Source organism: Penicillium angulare, assembly GCF_028827245.1.
Source record: "Penicillium angulare strain IBT 27051 chromosome Unknown utg000004l_segment0_segment0, whole genome shotgun sequence".
Lineage (NCBI taxonomy): Eukaryota > Fungi > Ascomycota > Eurotiomycetes > Eurotiales > Aspergillaceae > Penicillium > Penicillium angulare.
In genome coordinates this window covers 8979478-8998047 of record NW_026623163.1, presented here as the reverse complement: position 1 = coordinate 8998047, position 18570 = coordinate 8979478, and the positions used below count along the sequence as shown (strand labels likewise).

Here is an 18570-nt window from a genome sequence, read left to right as displayed (position 1 = left end):
ACATCCATTCATGCCGCTCTTGCAGATAAGCAATCCCTCTGAAATCTTTGGATTTATTCCATTCCAATCGTTATATTGAACTTCTGTTTGGATTTAAAGGCGATACTTTCAATCTTAGTCTTTAAATATTCTTTGAACGTGCCCCTCCCCACGTGTTTAATTCTACGGCCTCTTCACAGATTCGCAGTCATGGCGACCCAGGCAGCGCTGATCGCCGATACAATTACCGGGATGAAGAGGGCATTGCGAAGAGAACGAGATGGTTGGTCGAATTACCTGTGCTCTCTATTGAACCATGTTACTGATCTGTACACTCCCAGATACCGGCCCCGATGAGCCCATTATGCAGCCTACGAACCGCGGAAACAAAATGAAAGCAAACGCGAAACATGTTCGCGAGGGGGCTTTGGGATACATAAATACAGAAGAGTTCTATCGAGAGGTATGTTGTACATTGGGCCAGGCCCCGCCCACTTCTGGCGGGCTAGATGTGTGGCGATGTAAAAGACTCGAGAACTAATTCATACCCATGTTTTTGGACTTATAGAAAATTGAACATGCCGGATACACTCGTCATATTCTTCAACGCAATCCTACTCGCTATGATTCAGAAGGAGACGAGCTCGACGAAGAGGATGAAGATTCTGAGGCTGATACCGCGGCCGCCGAAGAGAACCCATTTTCAGGGATTGCGCTAGAAAGTCAGTGTTTCCGTCGTCTGATATATAATTTTCACCGCCGTATACTAACTTATGGATTGCAATAGCACTTTTATGTCCTCTGAAACACCCCTCTGAACTCCCAAACCACCCTTCGCTATCGCAACCATACACCTCACAGGCTCTAGAGCAGATGACAAGAGCAGTCGAGGAGAAGCTGCGCCAAGAACGCGCTCTTCTATGGCGAGCCCGAAATTTACACCAGAATTTTCTGGGAGACGGCGGATGGATGCCAGGTGGCATAGTTGAGGCTCCCGAGGACCGTTACATCTTTGAGCCCAGAAACGAAGAGAACTTCCAGGGCAGATCTTTGGGTCAACAGAAGACAAGTCAAATCAGTACGCCAACTACCAGTGGTGAACTGAACGGTGCGCCGAATGTCTCATCCACAAAAGACACACACCAAGCACAGAATGGCACGGAGAGTGGATTCCAGCCCGTGGAAAATGATCTGGAAATGGCCGAAGCATCAGGAGGCTCTGCAGAACAACCAACAGCCAATGCTGACTCTGAGAAACCAGATACTGATCTCAAATCAGAGGAAGCTGATGCCACCGTCAATGACCTCCCACCACATCCCAAAGGCGCAGATGAATCCACTCAAGTCAGCAATGGCATTCATATCAACAATACTGCCACCGACAACAAATCGGAAGAGATGGATATTTCTCTAGATGGCGAGAAGGCTAAAGCCGATACTGACCAGGCGGATCAGAAAGAAACACATGACGATATCGAACACGACGCGGAGATGCAAGATGGTTCTTCACCTGAGCCGCCTCGTCGTATGACTACGCGTGCCCAAGCCAATGCCACAAACTCTCAAGATGATGGTAATCGATCGCCCCTATCGTCAGTGGGTTCTGCCAGCAGCCTTCCTGCTCCACACCCGCTGTTTCTCATTCCACGCAATATTCGACCAGATGCAAATTTCGGCCTCCCTTCTTCGGAGGCTGAGGAGACTCGACGTCTTTTATGGTCTTACATCCAGAAACAGGAAGAGACTGTGCGTGGGTTCGAGCACATGCTTGACTCTTTATACCGAACTTGCCGTATGAAGGCCGATGTGCTAGAATGGTGTAAGGCCGAGGGTCATGTGGGTGAGATGAGCGATGGGGAAGATTGGTACGATCGGGAAAAATGGGGTTTAGCTGAGAGCGAGGATCTCAAGAAGGGAACTGATGAAGAGGACGTGGAGACGGTGGATGACAGCCGAACCACGGCGGCCAAAAGGGGCCGTGGGCGTCGAGCATAGTGGTGTACCACAATTTCTTCCTTGCCATCTCTCTTGTTTCATGTGGTCTCCTTCTTAGTCAATCATAGCGTGGTGTTGGTGGTATTTGGTCATTGCAGAGAACATCGCCTCTTGCCTTGTGCATTGAACCACATCGGTGTCAATATACCCCCCTTTTTTGGACAGTGTCAAATGTACATTGCCTCTTTCTTATATTCTCATATCTTGCTCCGTTTCCATCGTACTTCTTGATTTCTTTTCCTTTTATCTCTTCTTATGCTGGGGCCTAGGTGCCAGTAATGCACTTCCTATGCTAATAGAACTGTCATTTAATATAAAGACCTCATATAAGCCAAAAACTACTATCATAACACTCGCTTCTTTTCTGCTTGGAAAATATGGGGCCATATATACGCACACAAACTTGAACATGAATAACCTTCCTGTCATACATGTATAAGCAGGTTTTTGCTGTGCATTGTACCTCTGTACAGTACTACTACAGTCATTGTTTGGAAGTAAATAGACACATGAGGTCAGCGCAGATTGTAAATCATATCTTGGATTATTTTATAAGATAATTTTTTGTATTGACTTCTTATAATCTAAATATACTGGAACCACAACAATGTGTCTACCATATACTATTCTAAGCAATCGAAGAGTCGATAGGGTGAAAATAAGTCGCAATGGGTGGAGATTGTTCTTTTTGGTGTCGCATAAGGGAGAATCGAATATGTAGAAGAAAATGCCGGTGATAGTCGCTGTCGCTTGTCTGCTTGGGCATGGGTGCGGAAGCAGAGTCTATCTTCTACTTTTCCACAGCATCGTTGAAGATTTGGATGTGTCCATGTGCTGGGTTGTCAACTTGGACTGGGAAATGACCAGGTTCAGTCTTTATGTATCTCGGCCTTGCCGGATATTGTCATGCGCGGATTGTGGATGTTGAAAGTCCAAGCCAACCCTATTATACATGCAAGTCTTTACTGCCTCTTGCCGCCCTGCTTTTTGGCGCGCTCACGCTCACGCTTGGCATAAATCTCAGCAGTGAAAGGGCTGTTTTATACTTGTCAGTATGGCAGTGTAAATGGGGAGGGGGAATGGCGCGACTTACTCCTCCCACTGCAAAGCAAACCAGTACAGCACAAAGACCTCGGCGGTAAGTAACAATCCAGCAGCTTTGCCCTTCCACAGTGCAACGCCCAGGAAGTTCATGGTACTTCCCCAGTACATTGGCGAGCCAGTAACGTTGAATGGAAAGCCAGTGACAGGGGCATCCATGAGAATTCCAAAGTAATCACCCAGATAGGTGCCGGTCACACCAAGAGCCCACATACTCGAAAGAACCAGAACAGAGCCAGATGCAAACAGAATCCCCCCAATAATGGGTTGGTGCACGGGGGCGTAGAAAGGTTGCTCGTCCAAAGCGACCTGGTACACATGATCACGCACAATGCCTATAGCGAATATGGTAAAAGCGAGGAAGTAGCATCCCTTGTAAGGGCCCCCGAAAATGCGAGTCAAGATATGGTTGTTGTATTCTAGCCGTTGGTGTTAGTCTCGAGTGATGGTGGATACCGTGGTGATTTTGAGGGCCGAGTCGTCGACTTACCTGCTCGAGCAACAATGCTGCATGATATGATTAATACTCCGTCTAAAGTAATCTCTAGCGTGAGGTAGGTGAACTTACTTCCAGAAGATTGGGTTGAAAGCAATAGTGGCCGCAGAGACTGCAAGGGTCAGCTCCCGCATCACATGTCAAATGCGGAGAAAGCAGTAGAGTCGATCATCACGTAGTTACTTACCTAACAAGGCAGGAGAAGACAAGTTAACGAAGTTGGAGAGAGAAGCCATGATGTGGAGTTTCCCGGGAGAAGAAAAACCGCAGAGAAGACCAAAGAGGGGCAAGTACGAAGTCAAGGTGGGAGAAAGAGGAGGAGAAAGCGGCTTCCGTGGTCGATCGAAGCTGCAGGCTTAAGTAAACAAAGTGACGTTTTTCCCTCCCGGGTCACGGGACTTCAATGCATCGCGATTATATTCCATCTTACAACTTCAACGCTTCGCTAGATCTTTCTGTGACTCTTAATCTTTTTGCCTTCTGGTCAACTAGACCTTGGCGCAGAATAGGATAGCCATTCAGGTCACAGGTGTCATCTCCTCCCTCGAGTCGACCTCCTTATCGCACCGCCAATGATCCGTCCAGCTCCCACCTTCTAAGATCTGCGCCGATAGGCCGTCATGAGACGTGAAGCTCTCATGTCCGTTAGGGGAGAATGAACCTTCAGCGTCGAGATCTCATTATAGCCGGCATCGGTGGATTTATTGCCTGGGGCCTGGTGGTGCACTGGTTACCGATTCTCCGTTATCTTGGATATGCACTAGGTCTGGGGGTAGCATTGACTTGCGCCGGCTTTCTCTCGATACTTATACTCACGACCCGAAATCGCATCGAATTCCCCAATAACTCGAAAAGTGTGTCGGTCGCCTTCATTAGGCCAAACAACTGGCGAAAGGAGCTATTGAATGCGCGCAAGGCCACACAATACCGACCACGACCCCTCTATCCTCAGTCCTCCGTTGTATCCCAAGGAATCGATCAACTCTTGTCTTTGATCACTCGGGATTTTGTTTCGTCATGGTACCACAATATTAGTTCGACTGCCACATTCGCAAATGAAATCGATCAAGTGATTCGCGTTGCGCTGGAGAATTTTCGAGACAGACTACTGGCAGAAGATCTCATCTCATTGGTTGTATCTAGGATATTTCCCATTTTAACCTCCCACCTCAAAGAATTTGATGTTGCCGAGCGTTCAGTCCGCGGGCGTAATCTCAACCGCAACGTGACCGACTCCGAGGAGCTAGACTTGGCGATTGCGAACAAGTACCGCGAGGGCCGCCTTCATCCAGCAGTTGGTCTGGCCTCGGTTGACCAAAAAACTCTTCAGCAAGATTACTTGCGCAAGATTGCGACCACATTGCTTCCACAACTTTTCCCAGAGAGTGTGCTGAAAAGCAGAATCGTCTCTGTTCTAACCCGCGAAATTATATCATGTGCTGTTCTACTCCCAATAGCGACGGCATTGTCTGATCCTGATATATGGAACCAGTTAGTGGAAGCATATGGACGCACGGCTTTGCAAGACCGAAAGACGGTTCGTAAATTACGGGCTGCATTAGATGAACATGCATCGCCTACTCCCAAATCTAAGCACGGGCAGTCGTTCCCAAAGCTTTCGGCCCAGGATTCAGAACGAGCCTTTGAGCGCTTTGTCCGAGCTATCAGACGTTGTAACAATATTTCCGATGCTCGTCGGTTTCGGGCGCTTGTTTCCAGCCAGTTGAAAAGAGAAAGCATGGTTGAAGGACAAGACCAAGTCTACCTCAGACGCCTAGAGACAGGCAAAAGAGTCCTGGATCAAAAGGTCGCCAAGCTTTCTACGCCGGGCGAAACTTCACATATGCCACCTGTGGGAGCTAAGCATAAACGCCACGGTAGCTCTTCTGCAGCACATGAGTCTTCTCTGGTAGATGTGCTCCACAATGCTGCCGGCTTATCGTATTTCATGGAGTTCATGGATCGTCAAAACCTAATGCCTCTTGTTCAATTCTGGATTGTGGTTGATGGTTTTCGGAATCCCCTAGAAGATGATTTCGGGGACGAAACTGCGCCCACCGCAGTGACCTGGACGACCGCCGATAGAAATGATCTGGCGCTTCTCAGTGAGACATACCTTACAAAATCCGAGCTCAAGGTCTCCGACGACTCCCGTCGGGCAGTCAAAACATTCTTGAGTGCAGGAAAACGTGCAACTCCCGAGCAGTACCGTAAAGCTCGGATGGTGGTCTTGGCTACGCAGTCGGCAGTACTGGAGCGTATGCAAGCCGTTTATTATCCTAAATTCAAAGAATCGGACATTTATTGGAAATACATTGCGTCTGATGAAGCGTCGAGCTCTCAAGCGCCAGTGCGCGATCCATCTCCACCAGCGGTCCCGGTTGAGCCTCGGGAGCGACGTCCGCTCCCTCCTATTATCGTGCGAACAAACTCACAACAGGCTAACAGGCCGTCCAGGGATCTTCGCAGAGCAGCTGTTTCATCAAGCGATGTTCGCGGAATGGGCAAATTGTTTGATGACGATGACTCGCCACGACGATCTATAGACTCCGAACGATCTGCGCCTCTATTTGACGATGACTGCGACACCGATCAACTTGCGATGTCCACCCAAAGTCTGGGGAAGGACTCGCAAAATGGCGACAACGATGCAAATCAAAGTCATGTTCTTGAAACTATGGAAGCTGCTCTTAATGACATAATTATCAATGAACCAAAAAACAACCACGTAGAGGATTTGAAGGGCAGTGATCCTCCTTCCTCTTCTCTGCTTGAGATAGACCACGTGGAAAGTTCTCCTCGTGGCTCATCTGAGACCCCACGAATTGACGGGCGTCCGAATGACAAAGCAAAGAAAAGCATTGCTTCACTAGGACTAGTGGATCATTCATCTCGCCATGGAGTCTTCGACGATGATCTGTTTCCAGACCAGCAGAAATTCATCGAAGATGAGTATGAAGAGCCAGTGGGCGACGATGAAAAAGATCCAGCTGATGAAGTCCATGAAGCTGCCCCAGGTGACCTTGGTCTCACTGAAGCTATCGAGGTACTTTCTACCGAAATCGACAAATTATCAGCTCAAGATTCGGTGGTTGAGGCCTTGACACGAAAAGCAGAACTGACAAACAATATGGCCGAGTTGAGGATCTTACGCAAATCCAAAGCCAGCATTGAACGCGAAATGCATCGCAAAGAAATGCAGCGGCAACAATATATGATCCAGGAAAGTGATAACAGCCTTTACGGTCGGTCTACTGTGCGGATCAAGTCCCTTATGGTCGGCAAAGAGGAGGATGGGCGGGAATTTGCAATGTGTAAGAACCCTTCTGATACTATAACATATTATATTGTCTTTAAGTTTACTAACATGTACCCTCAGATGTCGTCGAGGTCCAGCGTAATGCTGGTGAGCAGATGCCCGCCGCTTCGTGGGCAGTTCCTCGTCGCTATAGTGAATTCCATGAGCTCCATCAGAAGCTGCGCATGAGCTATGCATCCGTGCGACATCTCGAATTTCCCAGACGGCGTATGGTAATGAAGCTTCAAAAAGAGTTTCTTCAAAAGCGACGCCAGGCCCTCGAAGCATACGTACAAAAATTGCTCCTCATGCCCGAAGTGTGCCGTAGCCGGGACTTGCGAGCCTTTTTGTCTCAGAGAGCCATATTGCCTCGACAAGAAGCCGATGCACGCAACAACGAAGCCGACACAAAGGATCTTGTCACCCGCATCTATAATTCAGTCGCCGATGGGATGGACGATTTTCTCGGCAACTTTGGCGTCCTAGATCAGCTATCTACAGCAGGTCAAAATTTGATATCAGCCGCAACGAACCAGGCGACCATCAACACCAATATCTCCCACGACCCTGCTCTCGCTACTGAAGATGCCGTAACAACCGCCGAAGCGGAAGCCGAGCTGAATGCATTCGAAGATCGTGAGCTCGAGCCTTTCATCAAGCCCATCTGCGACCTCTTCCTCGAGGCTTTTGAGTTGAATCGCGGAAATAACTGGTTACGCGGCCGTGCCGTTGTCGTCGTTCTCCATCAGCTTCTCGGCGGAACCATTGAACGCAAAGTCCGAGATGGCGCTCGCTCTTTTCTCCAACAAGACTCACTGATGCGATATATAAATCTAGGCAAAGAAAGTCTCTGGCCTGATGGTGTTCTGCGCAAATTTGTTCCTCGCACCGTAGCCGAACGGCACAAAAGCCGCACCGAAGCTACTGTTGTTTTAGCTACTCTAATCCCGGATTTGGCCGCTAATGTCGTTGGTCGTTCCAATGCTCAAGCAGCTGCACGTCGAATCTTCGCTACTCTCAACAATAAACCGCTTAATACCCACTTGGCTTTCACGATCCTTGACGAAATCGTCTTGGTTTTATTTGGCAGTCGGGAATCCATTCGCGCCCGCTGACCTACCTACCTCTATTTTTTCTTATATTACACGACCTGTTTATGACACGCTTGATCTATTCTATTTTGATTTCCTCTCGGGTAGTTTAGCCACCATTGTTAGCCTATTGTTCGTTCTATTTTCTTCCTTTTTCTTCCTTTTTCTGTGCTGGGATTTGCATCTGTTGTGAATGTTCATATTAATGTACATATCAAGAATAATGATCGGAATGTCTACTATACAAAGTCTTTACTCTCCTGCTTCTCAAAAATTTGTATTTTTTTCTCAGAAATAGAGGAGTTTGCTATTTTCATCCCCAAAATCAACAGGATCAACTAAAAGGGTGCTAAGACGCGGGTTGTGGGCCAAAGTGGATACACTTTGTCTACACTAGCGCGATGCCCACTCCGACGTCAAGTGTATACCAACTACAACTATAGCCCCACACTTACAAGACAAGCAAAACCCATTGGATATTAATTGATTGGACTCTCTGAGTGAAGAAAAAAAAAGAATGAAAAGATGACACAGAATATACCCGATCATCGAACCCCACTCAGATCCAAGGAGGATAAGTAAATCAACTCCTGTTAAAAGCTGCTAAAGACCGGCAAGATAGTAGGGGAGACAAGAGAGGGGAGGAAATACAAGACAGCAAGATACATCACAAAAGGCTCAATTTCCACCTGCGCCCTTCTTAACTCTTGTTTCTACATCCCGAAAGCAGGAGAAACACGCAATTTAGAGCAGTCGATTGAACTTGCGTAGTGTAAGATAAGAGAAAGGCTAACCGTGAGATCATAGGGGAAAAGAAGAAGAAAATTCCGCAGCAGGGATAGATAGAAGAGGGGGTGAACCCTTGTCGTTTCATCGATTGTAAATAGGGGAGCATCAACGAGCAGAAATTTCAGAAGATAAGAATGGGGGTTTGCCCTCGCGGAGGGTCTCACAGAGACGCGGAGGAGGGGAGGGGAATGTGGTGAAACACAGGGCTGATTTATGCAGCCTCGTCCTTCTTCTTCTTTTTGGACTTCTTGCTATTATCCCCTGGTGTTTGTTGGGCGGTGCTGACGTTTGATTGATGTACGATGAATCTTGTCCAGCACTCCTCTTTATCCCACTCGAAGCCAGCGAGGTAGGGTTTCTCCATTTCGTCGTCCGCCTATTATCAATCAGTCATGTGTCCAGATATCCGAAGTGATCGATGATAGATGATGATAAGGAAGACAAACCTTCTTTTTGAACTGTTTGTAGATGGCGTCTAAGGCGTCCTTGATTGTGACACCCTTGAGATTTCGGGCGGTAACCTCGAGGCCCAAGGGGAAATGTAGGTCAATCTTCTTGACTGGCGGGTCGGTGAGTTTGAGTTTGAGGATATCTTTATCCTCAATTGTGTTGGGGGAGGTGTTGAGTTTCCTGGGAAATGTTAGTGAAGAGAATACAGGCAGCGACTCAGAACCACTGACCATCCGGTCTTTTGGGTTTCGATGGGCAGAGCGATTTCAATTTGCTTCTCTTCTATTCAGATGTTAGTAAATTGATTTCGTGCTAGTTATTTTTCAGTATCAACCGGGAAAGAGAATATGTACCTAGGTCCTTGATGTTCCAGACATCATCCGCCTGAGAAGACAGTCGCCTGTTCTTCTTGTCTTTCTTGACCTCAGTTTCCGTATGAGATGCAGGCTTCTCATCTGATATACTCAATCCAGCGATGGCAGAATCAACTTTGGTTAAAGGAACAGACATGATTGGGGATGGAAGCAGAGCAATAGAGATCAGTATGTGTGATGGTGATGAGAGAGGAAGAGGAAAGAAGGGAAGAGGAAGAAGAAGGGGAAGAGGGGAAATGGGCAGGTGACCAGAGGGAGCGGGGGTTTGCAAGGTTGTGAGTCTAACATGTCATTCCATATAATTGAGACCAGCCGATCTTGTACTTGTCATTGTCTCTGGGATCTTCGGTTGGTATTACTTTGTTATCTCAAGTCAAATGTGGAATGATAATCAGATTCCATCTATGAATACCTCGTGTTCCTGATTCCCTTTTTTTTTCCTTTTCCCTTTTTCTCCTGTCCAAATCCTGTTCAATTCACCATGGAAATGAGACTCTGGAATGTCCATCCCAAGTACCAACGGCATCCCCGGATCACACGAGCAACTGACATCAGGGGGGCGGAAGTGGGCCAATCCAGGTGCTGCACCCCGCATTCTACTACTCCACTCGACTTTATTTAGGATCGACGAGGACTTGTGCAATTGACCCTATTCATTTGATGGTCATTCATTATCGAATACTAAAGAACAGTCAGAATTAAAAGAACCTTTTCCTATGACTCAATTAATTCCCTGAAACTGGAATGACTCTTCTTCTTCTTTAACGTTGTGAAACACCCGGACCATGGATCACCTGACTTTCCCTCCGATCAGCCCATTGTAGCTGTACATCGCATGTATGTGTACAACTACATGATCGATTCATTTCTGTCCTGTCATGGTCCGGGTCTAAATAACCCTAAATGACTGGTCTCCACGTCGCTTCGTTTGCCATCGACAGCATACATCATGAGCTCGGCTGTGACGATCTTCTACATCGGAGTGGATCCCTAGTTCCCCACTTGGGCTAACAGAGGTCCGAGCAATGTATACAGTACTTAGAAAGAATGCATCACCACACCCATGAGAGTCTTCTGCCTTTTTCTCCTTCTCTTTTTTCTTGAAGGCAGTTTTGTCTTGCTAATCATAGTGGTATGAGAATTATTCATATTTTGAGTGTGAAACGAATACCAGATACGAAGAAAGAATCGCAGTTGACAATTCCAGTAGTCTATGATAACCCAACCTTGTAAAGCGTCGTATACCTAGCTTCCTTCGACGCAATAGTGTCATTGCATCATAAAACTATCGATTACCACAACTTGTCGAGCAGATATCTCTTATTGCTGAAACATTGAACTTATTTCCCTTTGTTTAATCACCCAAAGATATCTCCAGATACCATGGCCATACCAGGTTGACACTCTAACCAACTGGGCCATGGGACCGGACAGTTAGAGTAGCAAAAGTTTCTGTATCCATAAGGCAAATATTGATAAGTTAATATTTAAAGTATATTAGCCTGCAAATTATCACTTAGAAGACATGTCATACACGACAACCCTTATCTAATTTCTTTAATCCTCGAACAGTACGGCCCGGGTACAAACATTTCAATCATTTTACTTATAATATTGGCATTTACCCCTCAATGTTACCGATCGGCAGCTCAAAGCTATCACGAGAGAACTGCGCTCTAAAATAACTAGGAGCGATGATTTGACATACCCAGAAGTATATGCATGCCGGCCACCATATACCTGAGTACACTAAGTGATGACTATGTAGTTGCAGCTCTGAAGATAGTAACCATACTCCCCATAACAAATACAAATAAAACACCCAAGCAATCAATATACGCTCTTTTCTCTTCAAAGATCTCTTCATACAACCTTCGCTTACATTTTCACCTTGATTTTGCTCATCCTAGGAAAATAACCAAATAGGAAGGCGGTAGAAGCTGTTTTCTGCCACCACGTCGCGCATCCCAAGACGTTCGAGTTCCGCGCAGTCACTTTTTCCAGCTCTAGCACGCGGCTCTCAGCAACCTTGCTTCTCCCTCTCTCCACATCTCCCCCCGTTCAATATTCGGGTGCGGCAAGCTTTGAAAGAACACCACTGATTCTTTCCATCACCACTACTCCTTTCATCATCCACCTCCACACCACCGCATACAAGAGCTTGTCCTCTTACACTCTTTCCGATGTCCCTCTTTGGCTCTGCTGCTCCGGCAGCCACAACAGCCGGCCAAACCAACACTACCGGTGATATCTCGAAGGATGTCACGGTCAGCCAGCCTCCTGAGGACAGTATCTCTGATCTTCGATTCTCGCCTACCTCAGACCATCTCGCTGTCGCATCATGGGACAACAAAGTCCGCATCTATGAAATTGGCGGCAACGGCCAAAGTGAAGGAAAGGCAATGTTGAACATGGATGGCCCTGTCATGAATTGCTGCTGGTCTCCGGTATGTATCCTTGCTTCATGAGCTTTTCTTTTTCTGTCTGTTCTCTTCCATTTCCCACTTTTCATTGCCTCAAGCTTTTTCCACTCGCCCCTTCAAGATGTATGTACAAATGAACAAGCTAACATCTCGTTCTCCAGGATGGATCCAAGGTCGTCGGCGTAGGTGCTGACAACATGGCCAAAATGCTCGACCTCGGAGCTGGTAGCACTACCCCAGTACCAGTCGCCAAACACGATGCCCCCATTCGAGCCTGCCATATGTTCCCCAATCCATCCGTAGGAGGTTCACCACTCCTGGTAACTGGCTCATGGGACAAGACCGTCAAATACTGGGATCTGCGACAACAGAACCCCATCGCCAATATCGATTGTCAGGAACGTGTATACACAATGGATGTCAAGAACAAGCTCCTAGTCATCGGCACGGCTGACCGTTACATCAACATCGTGAACCTCGACAACCCTACCAAATTCTACAAGACCATGCAATCCCCCCTCAAGTGGCAGACGCGGGTAGTCAGCTGCTTCGCCGATGCCACCGGATTCGCAGTGGGTAGTATCGAAGGCCGTTGCGCCATCCAGTACGTCGAAGAAAAGGATTCTGCCTCCAATTTCTCCTTCAAGTGTCACCGTGAGAACCCTACAAATCGCGACCTCTGCAACATCTACTCGGTCAACTCTATCTGTTTCCACCCCGTGCATGGCACCTTCAGCACCGCCGGAAGCGATGGTACTTTCCACTTCTGGGACAAGGACGCCAAGCACCGCCTCAAGGGCTACCCAATGGTTGGAGGCCCGATCTCCAGCACTGCCTTCAACCGCGACGGTAGTATCTTTGCTTACTCCATCAGCTATGACTGGAGTAAGGGCTACGCTTCCAATACCCAGGGCGCCCAGAATAAGATCATGCTTCATCCTGTGGGCCCAGATGAGACTAAGCCTCGACCGCCCACTCGGAAGCGATAGATGAAATCTCAAAAAGGAAGAGAGAGAAAGGGGAGAGGACGGGCTTGCCTCCCGGTACCTTCGTGGAGCGATTGGCGCTATGAGCATTTAATGAAACTTTTTCCCTATCATATCGGCGCATGTATTTTTTTAAACCCGAATTGCAAATGGGATCGGCTGAAATCTACTTAGCTTGCGTGGCCTGCTGCGGCTTTTTTTTTATCGTTTACTCTAGATAGAAATAAAAAGATTTACCACTATGGTTTCTTTCGGTGTGTACTTGGAGGGTTCAAGTTGATAGTGAACTATCGCGTACATGTAGGCTACAAACGAAAAAATCGTTCTATTTCTTTCTTTCACTTCTCCTATCTAGGATGTAGGGAGCGAGACCTGAGCAACACCATCCGTGACCTTCTGCACGGCATCTTCAGATCCCTCCGCAACAGCGCTAGCAGACTCAGCACCGCCCTTAGCAGTAGCCTCAACACCAGTAGCACCCTTGGCCTTCTTCTCCTTCTTCTTAGCCTTGGCAGCGGCCTTCTTAGCAGCAAGCTTAGCAGCATCCTCTGCCTTCTGAGCTCGCTCAGCCTGGGAACCACCGAACAGCTCACGCCATTCATCAGCCTTCTTGGGGTCAATTCGGGAGAAGAGGTACTTGGCCTTGCCAATTTGGTGGCCTGGCTTGATGCTTTCGCCCTTCCATCCACCGTTGTTGACACTCTCCAGACTTGGGATCAATAGAGCAGGAACATTCAACTGTTCGAGGATGGATACGGAAGTCGCAGGCATGTAGGGGGAGAACACAGCAGCGAGCAGGTGAATCAGGTTAACGACAGCTCCGACAACGGCAGCAGCAAGCTCGGGCTCGTTGGCAATCAGGGCATTGTCCAGACGGTTTGCCTGGATGAGACCGTTACCAGCCTCAGCGATACGCATAGCAGTAACGACACCAGCACGAAGGTGGACGCTCTCCATCTCTTCGATATATTGGCGGAGGTGAGTGTTGACCTCCTCAAAGAAGGGATTGAAGCTCTCTGGGTAGGTAAACTCTGGGATGACGGAACCGTAGGAAGCAGCAACAAGCTTAACAACTCGGTTGACGAGGTTACCCAGCTTGGCTAGCAGCTCACTGTTGTTGGCATCAACGAATGTACGCCATTCAAAGAAGGTGTCTCCGGTCTCTGGGCGGTTCTTCAGCAGGTAGTAACGCCAGACATCAGCAGGCACACCAGTCTCCTTAGCGCTGTTACCGAAAACACCAATTCCTCGGGACTTGCTGAACTTGCCGCCCTCATATTGTAGGTATTCAGTAGCGCTCAGATGGTGGTTCATAGTCCAACGGTCACGGGTACCGATCTGGGTAGCGGGGAAGATAACACTGTGGAAAGGCACGTTGTCCTTACCCAGGAATTGGTAGAGTTGTACGTTCTCAGGGTTGCGCCACCAAAGCTCCCAGTTATCAGTGTAGTTGGCAGTAATGGAAGGGTATCCGATACAAGCCTCAAACCACACATAGAGCACCTTAGTATCAAAGCCCTCCAGTGGAACAGGAACACCCCACTTCAGGTCACGAGTAATACCACGGTCCTTCAATCCCTCCTTCAACCAGGATTCAGTGATAACACGGGAGTTCTTAGGCCAGTCGCCCTTGGAAATTGATCCGTGTGCCCACTTCTCGACCTCCGGTTGAAGTTTGTCTAGCAGCAAATGGATATGTTTCGTATCGCGCAGCACCGGAGTAGCTCCGTCGAGCTTGCAACGAGGCTTAATAAGGTCGAAGGGGTCGAGAAGGTTTCCGCACTTGTCGCACTGGTCTCCACGCGCATCCTCGTAGTGGCAACGGGGGCATTCACCCTCGACATATCGATCCGCCAAGAAGGAACCGTGCTGTTCACAGAATGGCTGCTGGGCAGTACGCTCAGCCAGGAATCCGTTCTCATGCAGACGCTTGAAGATAGCCTGAGAGATCTCTGTGTGTTTTTGGGTAGGGGTACGACCGAAGTGGTCGAATCCAATGTTGAACCATTCATAGACTTCCTGGTGAATCTTGTTGTACTTGGCGCAAAGCTCCTCCGGAGTCACTTTCTCCTCCAATGCCTTTGTCTCCGTCGCTGTGCCATACTCGTCGGTTCCGCAAATGTATAAAGTTCGGTGACCAGAAGCTTTGTGGTATCTATTCCGAGGGATTAGTTATTAGCTTCCTTCACGACTCCATTGGTGGGGTCATGCGCTTGACTCATACCTCGAGAAGACATCGGCACTCAAGACAGAGCCGATAACGTTGCCCAGATGAGGCACATTGTTCACGTATGGCAGTGCGCTAGTGATGAGAATATTGCGCTCGCCATCCTTTGGCAAGATTGGTTCTGAAGCCATATTGTGGTATGAAGATGGGTGTGATGGAGGGGAAAGCGGAAAATCGAAAAAAAGCGGGCTTTATCAGCTCGTGACACCCGCCCCGCATATCAAAAATTCCTTTGAATCCAATTTTTGACTCATAGATTTTCAACTACTACCCCTTACTTGCGATCTGAATTGGATTAGTCTATATAAAGCCATGGACTCAAATATCTTGGACAGCCTCCTTGATTTGGAGGAGCAATTCTACAATGAAGGCTACAAGTTGGGCGTCGCCGATGGCGCCGAAGCGGGCTACACGGAAGGCAGCGTCTTCGCCGTGGAAAACGGCTTCGAGAAATTTGTGGAGATGGGCCGGCTGTATGGCAAGGCCCTTGTCTGGGCACAGCGACTGGCCGAAAGCAAACCAGATGAAACAACTGGACTGATGCCACATCAAGTCAAACAAGAAGATACCTTATCGCTTGACCCATCGATATGCAATGCTATGCCGAAAATCCCAGCACACAGCACTCGTCTGACAAGAAACCTTGCCACATTACTGGAGCTGGTGGATCCAGCCACTCTAGACATGAGAAACACCGAGGAGGCCGTCAACGATGTCGACGAGCGTTTGAGAGGTGCTGCAGTGAAAGCCAAGCTTATCCAACGAGCTATGGGCGAAAGCGAAGAACCATTGAGTGCCCGATCCACTGCCAAGGATTTCACAAAGCCAGGAGATGGAACGGGCAGTATTGAAGACATTAGTTCATTGAGCTTTCGTCATTGAACAAGGCTATCTACATATGCAAAGCTGCTGGAATGCCAGCGCCCATCCACCGCATGTTGCCATTGGCACATCACACCCAAAAGTTCCGGAAGGATTCGCATACTCAACAGTCTTGGGCAGCAAGAACATTCACGACACAAATCTTTCCGAAGGCGACACAAATCTCTGGCCAATTGCAGCGCCCATTGGCCCAAGCTGACGGTAACTGCCCGTCATATCTATTCGCCTTAATGCGCCAGCATGACAGGCACGCTGTTCAGGCCGTTGATCAATGTTTGCTGGAGCGACAGACAATCTGCCGTCTTCTCAGTCGCCTTGTAAGATATCTGCAAGAATTGTCTGCCTCAAAAAATGTGTTAGCAAAGCATGTTCATGAACTGTGACCGATTATATATTACAAATTGGAACGATAGTGCTTCCAGTCGAATGTGGCTACTAGAATAGCCACACGAAGGAAACGTCTTCTGAACAAATCCAATAAGTTTTAGTTTATACAATATCAGCAATTTCCCGATATACAGAGAGGAATCTTAAAAGTTGCAGACAGAGCCCAAGTGTAATTTAGTAAAATTCGCTCTAATGCAATCTTCCAATTGTAATAAAAACTGGGAGTTCGTTCTTTTTGGTTGGTACGATCACTATAAAGTCCATTCCATATCATAACAACAATCATTATAACTTTTTTATATTTTGTATCCGTTTCAAAGTCATTTCAAAACTATTACTCCAAGCCACGAATAGCCATAGCCATAGCACCCTCCTTAGTTTTATGGCCACCAATGAATCCACTAGCGTGAACGAAGATAGCGCCCTCGGGAATCTTCTCACGGCCAGCCTTCTCAGCCTCCGCAGCCATCACACTATCCAAGTCCTGGTCGCGAACACCGCGCCAGCTCTCGGGAAGAGGCTTACGAGAGACAAAGCTACCCTCAGATTCGGAAACGCACTGCACACGCCACTTAGAGTCCTCAGCAGCACTCTCAGGGTACAAAACATAGTAAACCTGAGCACCACCGGTGGTATCGTTGCTCTCAAAGTTGTACAGGTGCTCCTTCCATGGGACACCGCCCTGAGGGAAGACAATAATGCGACCAGAGGAGTGGACCTCGGTACGAGCCTGGTACGCAGTGCCGACGGTAGTACGGGCTGGCAACCAAGAGTTACAGGCGTGGTGTAGCTTGCGAGCGAAAACGTTACCGATGAGGGTGCTGGCTCGGCCGAACAGACTGTCCTCGTCCTGGGGCTCGCCGGCAGGGCTAGTAGGGTCTGGGTTGTTCATGTCGCCGACGATAGAGGCAAGAGTGACGCCACCATCTTTGAAGCGCTTCTCCAGATTGGCAGCTGAGATTGCGGCGGGATCGTAGGCGGAGATACCGTTGTCGTTGGCATCGATAGCTTCGATGAAGTCTGTGTAGAGCTTCTCATACAGCAAGTCGACATCCGGGTGTTCCTGGGGTTGGGACAGATACTGGGCAATGATAGCACGGCCGAAGTGCATGTAAACCAGGCCCGCAGACGAGAGCTTGGTGTTGTGCTGCGGGAAGGTAGTGTCGAAGGTACGTTGGTGGTGGTCATAACGGTTGGTCTCAGCATCGTACACACCACCCACGTCAACCACGGTGTGGCAAGTCTCCAGCTGGGCTGGGTCGCGACTGCGGATTAGCGGGGAGGAAGCATAGGCGGGCAGCAGGCGGAGCATGTAGACTGCTAAAGCCTCATCCGCATGGAAGTGACCACTAATTTGGAGCTTGTTAGTCCCAGGTTCTTTATGGGAAGAAAGGAATTTATTTAGCCAATGGGATGACAAACTTATGGGTTCCAATCACGGGAGATGTCTTGAGCTTCTTTGCCACGTTTTCAGCCATTTTGAAGAATCGATGGAATCGTAGCATGTACAAGAGAATGCGATTATGATTTGCTTCGATCTGGCTGGTCCAGCTTATCAGCGGGGTGGTCCATATCGGGAAATAAGGGCCCTGCAATAGGGCTGTCTAGGTCATGTGACAGAAATGAATACGGGGTTAGTCATCATCTTTACTCTGGAGAATCCCAAAGTGACAAACTTAGAGGCATGTTCTAAATCTCTGATGTTGTGGGCTTCTTATACTGCTATTACTGAATTTGAGAAGATATTAGCAAACCTCATTGTGCTCTGAAGCCTTTGGACCATATTTGCCGCTGACGAAAGTACGATTTCTTCCGAAGAGCAGTATTAACCGGAAATTCAAACTAGGTACACCCAAGTCAATGATCAACGTAACACAATTCTAAGTCTTGTCATATGGTCGGAATGCGGGAGTCTATAAGACTGAGAAGAGCCTCCATTTGTCTCAAATGAGAGGTTTTGCTGTCTCCTAAAGGACCCATTACCAAGGTACTAACAGCCACAAGCCAAAGTTTAGCCCCCGCTCGGCTTAGTTCCCCACTTCCCCAGGTTTTATTTCCCCAGACTTGTAGCTCGTGACTCGGACCAGCTAAT

General features: G+C 48.1%; 8 protein-coding genes across 8 annotated transcripts; 4 read left to right on the top strand and 4 right to left on the bottom strand.

Moving 5' to 3' along the window:
- Nucleotides 1–189: 189 nt before the first annotated feature.
- N7478_007299 (RXT2 domain-containing protein) lies at nt 190–1974 on the top strand (the record flags this gene model as incomplete). The annotated part of the gene is made up of 4 exons (XM_056923513.1): nt 190–262; nt 321–442; nt 548–701; nt 767–1974. 4 exons carry the CDS (start codon nt 190–192, stop codon nt 1972–1974), a joined length of 1557 nt encoding a protein of 518 aa, XP_056781550.1.
- A 962-nt stretch (nt 1975–2936) lies between these two features.
- On the bottom strand, nt 2937–3807 carry N7478_007298 (bifunctional phosphatidyl-N-methylethanolamine N-methyltransferase/phosphatidyl-N-dimethylethanolamine N-methyltransferase; the record flags this gene model as incomplete). Its single annotated transcript, XM_056923512.1, has 5 exons — nt 2937–3009; nt 3068–3494; nt 3566–3582; nt 3644–3683; nt 3759–3807. 5 exons carry the CDS (start codon nt 3805–3807, stop codon nt 2937–2939), a joined length of 606 nt encoding a protein of 201 aa, XP_056781549.1.
- Nucleotides 3808–4226: 419 nt separating this feature from the next.
- rgsC (putative intermediate filament protein (Mdm1)) lies at nt 4227–7984 on the top strand (the record flags this gene model as incomplete). The annotated part of the gene is made up of 2 exons (XM_056923511.1): nt 4227–6885; nt 6951–7984. 2 exons carry the CDS (start codon nt 4227–4229, stop codon nt 7982–7984), a joined length of 3693 nt encoding a protein of 1230 aa, XP_056781548.1.
- Nucleotides 7985–8960: 976 nt separating this feature from the next.
- Nucleotides 8961–9709, bottom strand: N7478_007296 (uncharacterized protein; the record flags this gene model as incomplete). The annotated part of the gene is made up of 4 exons (XM_056923510.1): nt 8961–9125; nt 9196–9379; nt 9430–9481; nt 9553–9709. The coding sequence occupies 4 exons, from the start codon at nt 9707–9709 to the stop codon at nt 8961–8963; spliced, it is 558 nt and encodes a 185-aa protein (XP_056781547.1).
- Nucleotides 9710–11756: 2047 nt separating this feature from the next.
- sonA (putative nuclear pore complex protein (SonA)) lies at nt 11757–12985 on the top strand (the record flags this gene model as incomplete). Its single annotated transcript, XM_056923509.1, has 2 exons — nt 11757–12020; nt 12158–12985. The coding sequence occupies 2 exons, from the start codon at nt 11757–11759 to the stop codon at nt 12983–12985; spliced, it is 1092 nt and encodes a 363-aa protein (XP_056781546.1).
- A 348-nt stretch (nt 12986–13333) lies between these two features.
- Nucleotides 13334–15340, bottom strand: N7478_007294 (methionine--tRNA ligase MES1; the record flags this gene model as incomplete). The annotated part of the gene is made up of 2 exons (XM_056923508.1): nt 13334–15137; nt 15207–15340. The coding sequence occupies 2 exons, from the start codon at nt 15338–15340 to the stop codon at nt 13334–13336; spliced, it is 1938 nt and encodes a 645-aa protein (XP_056781545.1).
- Nucleotides 15341–15521: 181 nt separating this feature from the next.
- On the top strand, nt 15522–16091 carry N7478_007293 (Yae1 family protein; the record flags this gene model as incomplete). Its single annotated transcript, XM_056923507.1, has 1 exon — nt 15522–16091. The coding sequence occupies one exon, from the start codon at nt 15522–15524 to the stop codon at nt 16089–16091; it is 570 nt and encodes a 189-aa protein (XP_056781544.1).
- Nucleotides 16092–16812: 721 nt separating this feature from the next.
- Nucleotides 16813–17956, bottom strand: N7478_007292 (MYG1 family protein; the record flags this gene model as incomplete). The annotated part of the gene is made up of 2 exons (XM_056923506.1): nt 16813–17827; nt 17901–17956. The coding sequence occupies 2 exons, from the start codon at nt 17954–17956 to the stop codon at nt 16813–16815; spliced, it is 1071 nt and encodes a 356-aa protein (XP_056781543.1).
- Between the last annotated feature and the right edge of the window lie 614 nt (nt 17957–18570).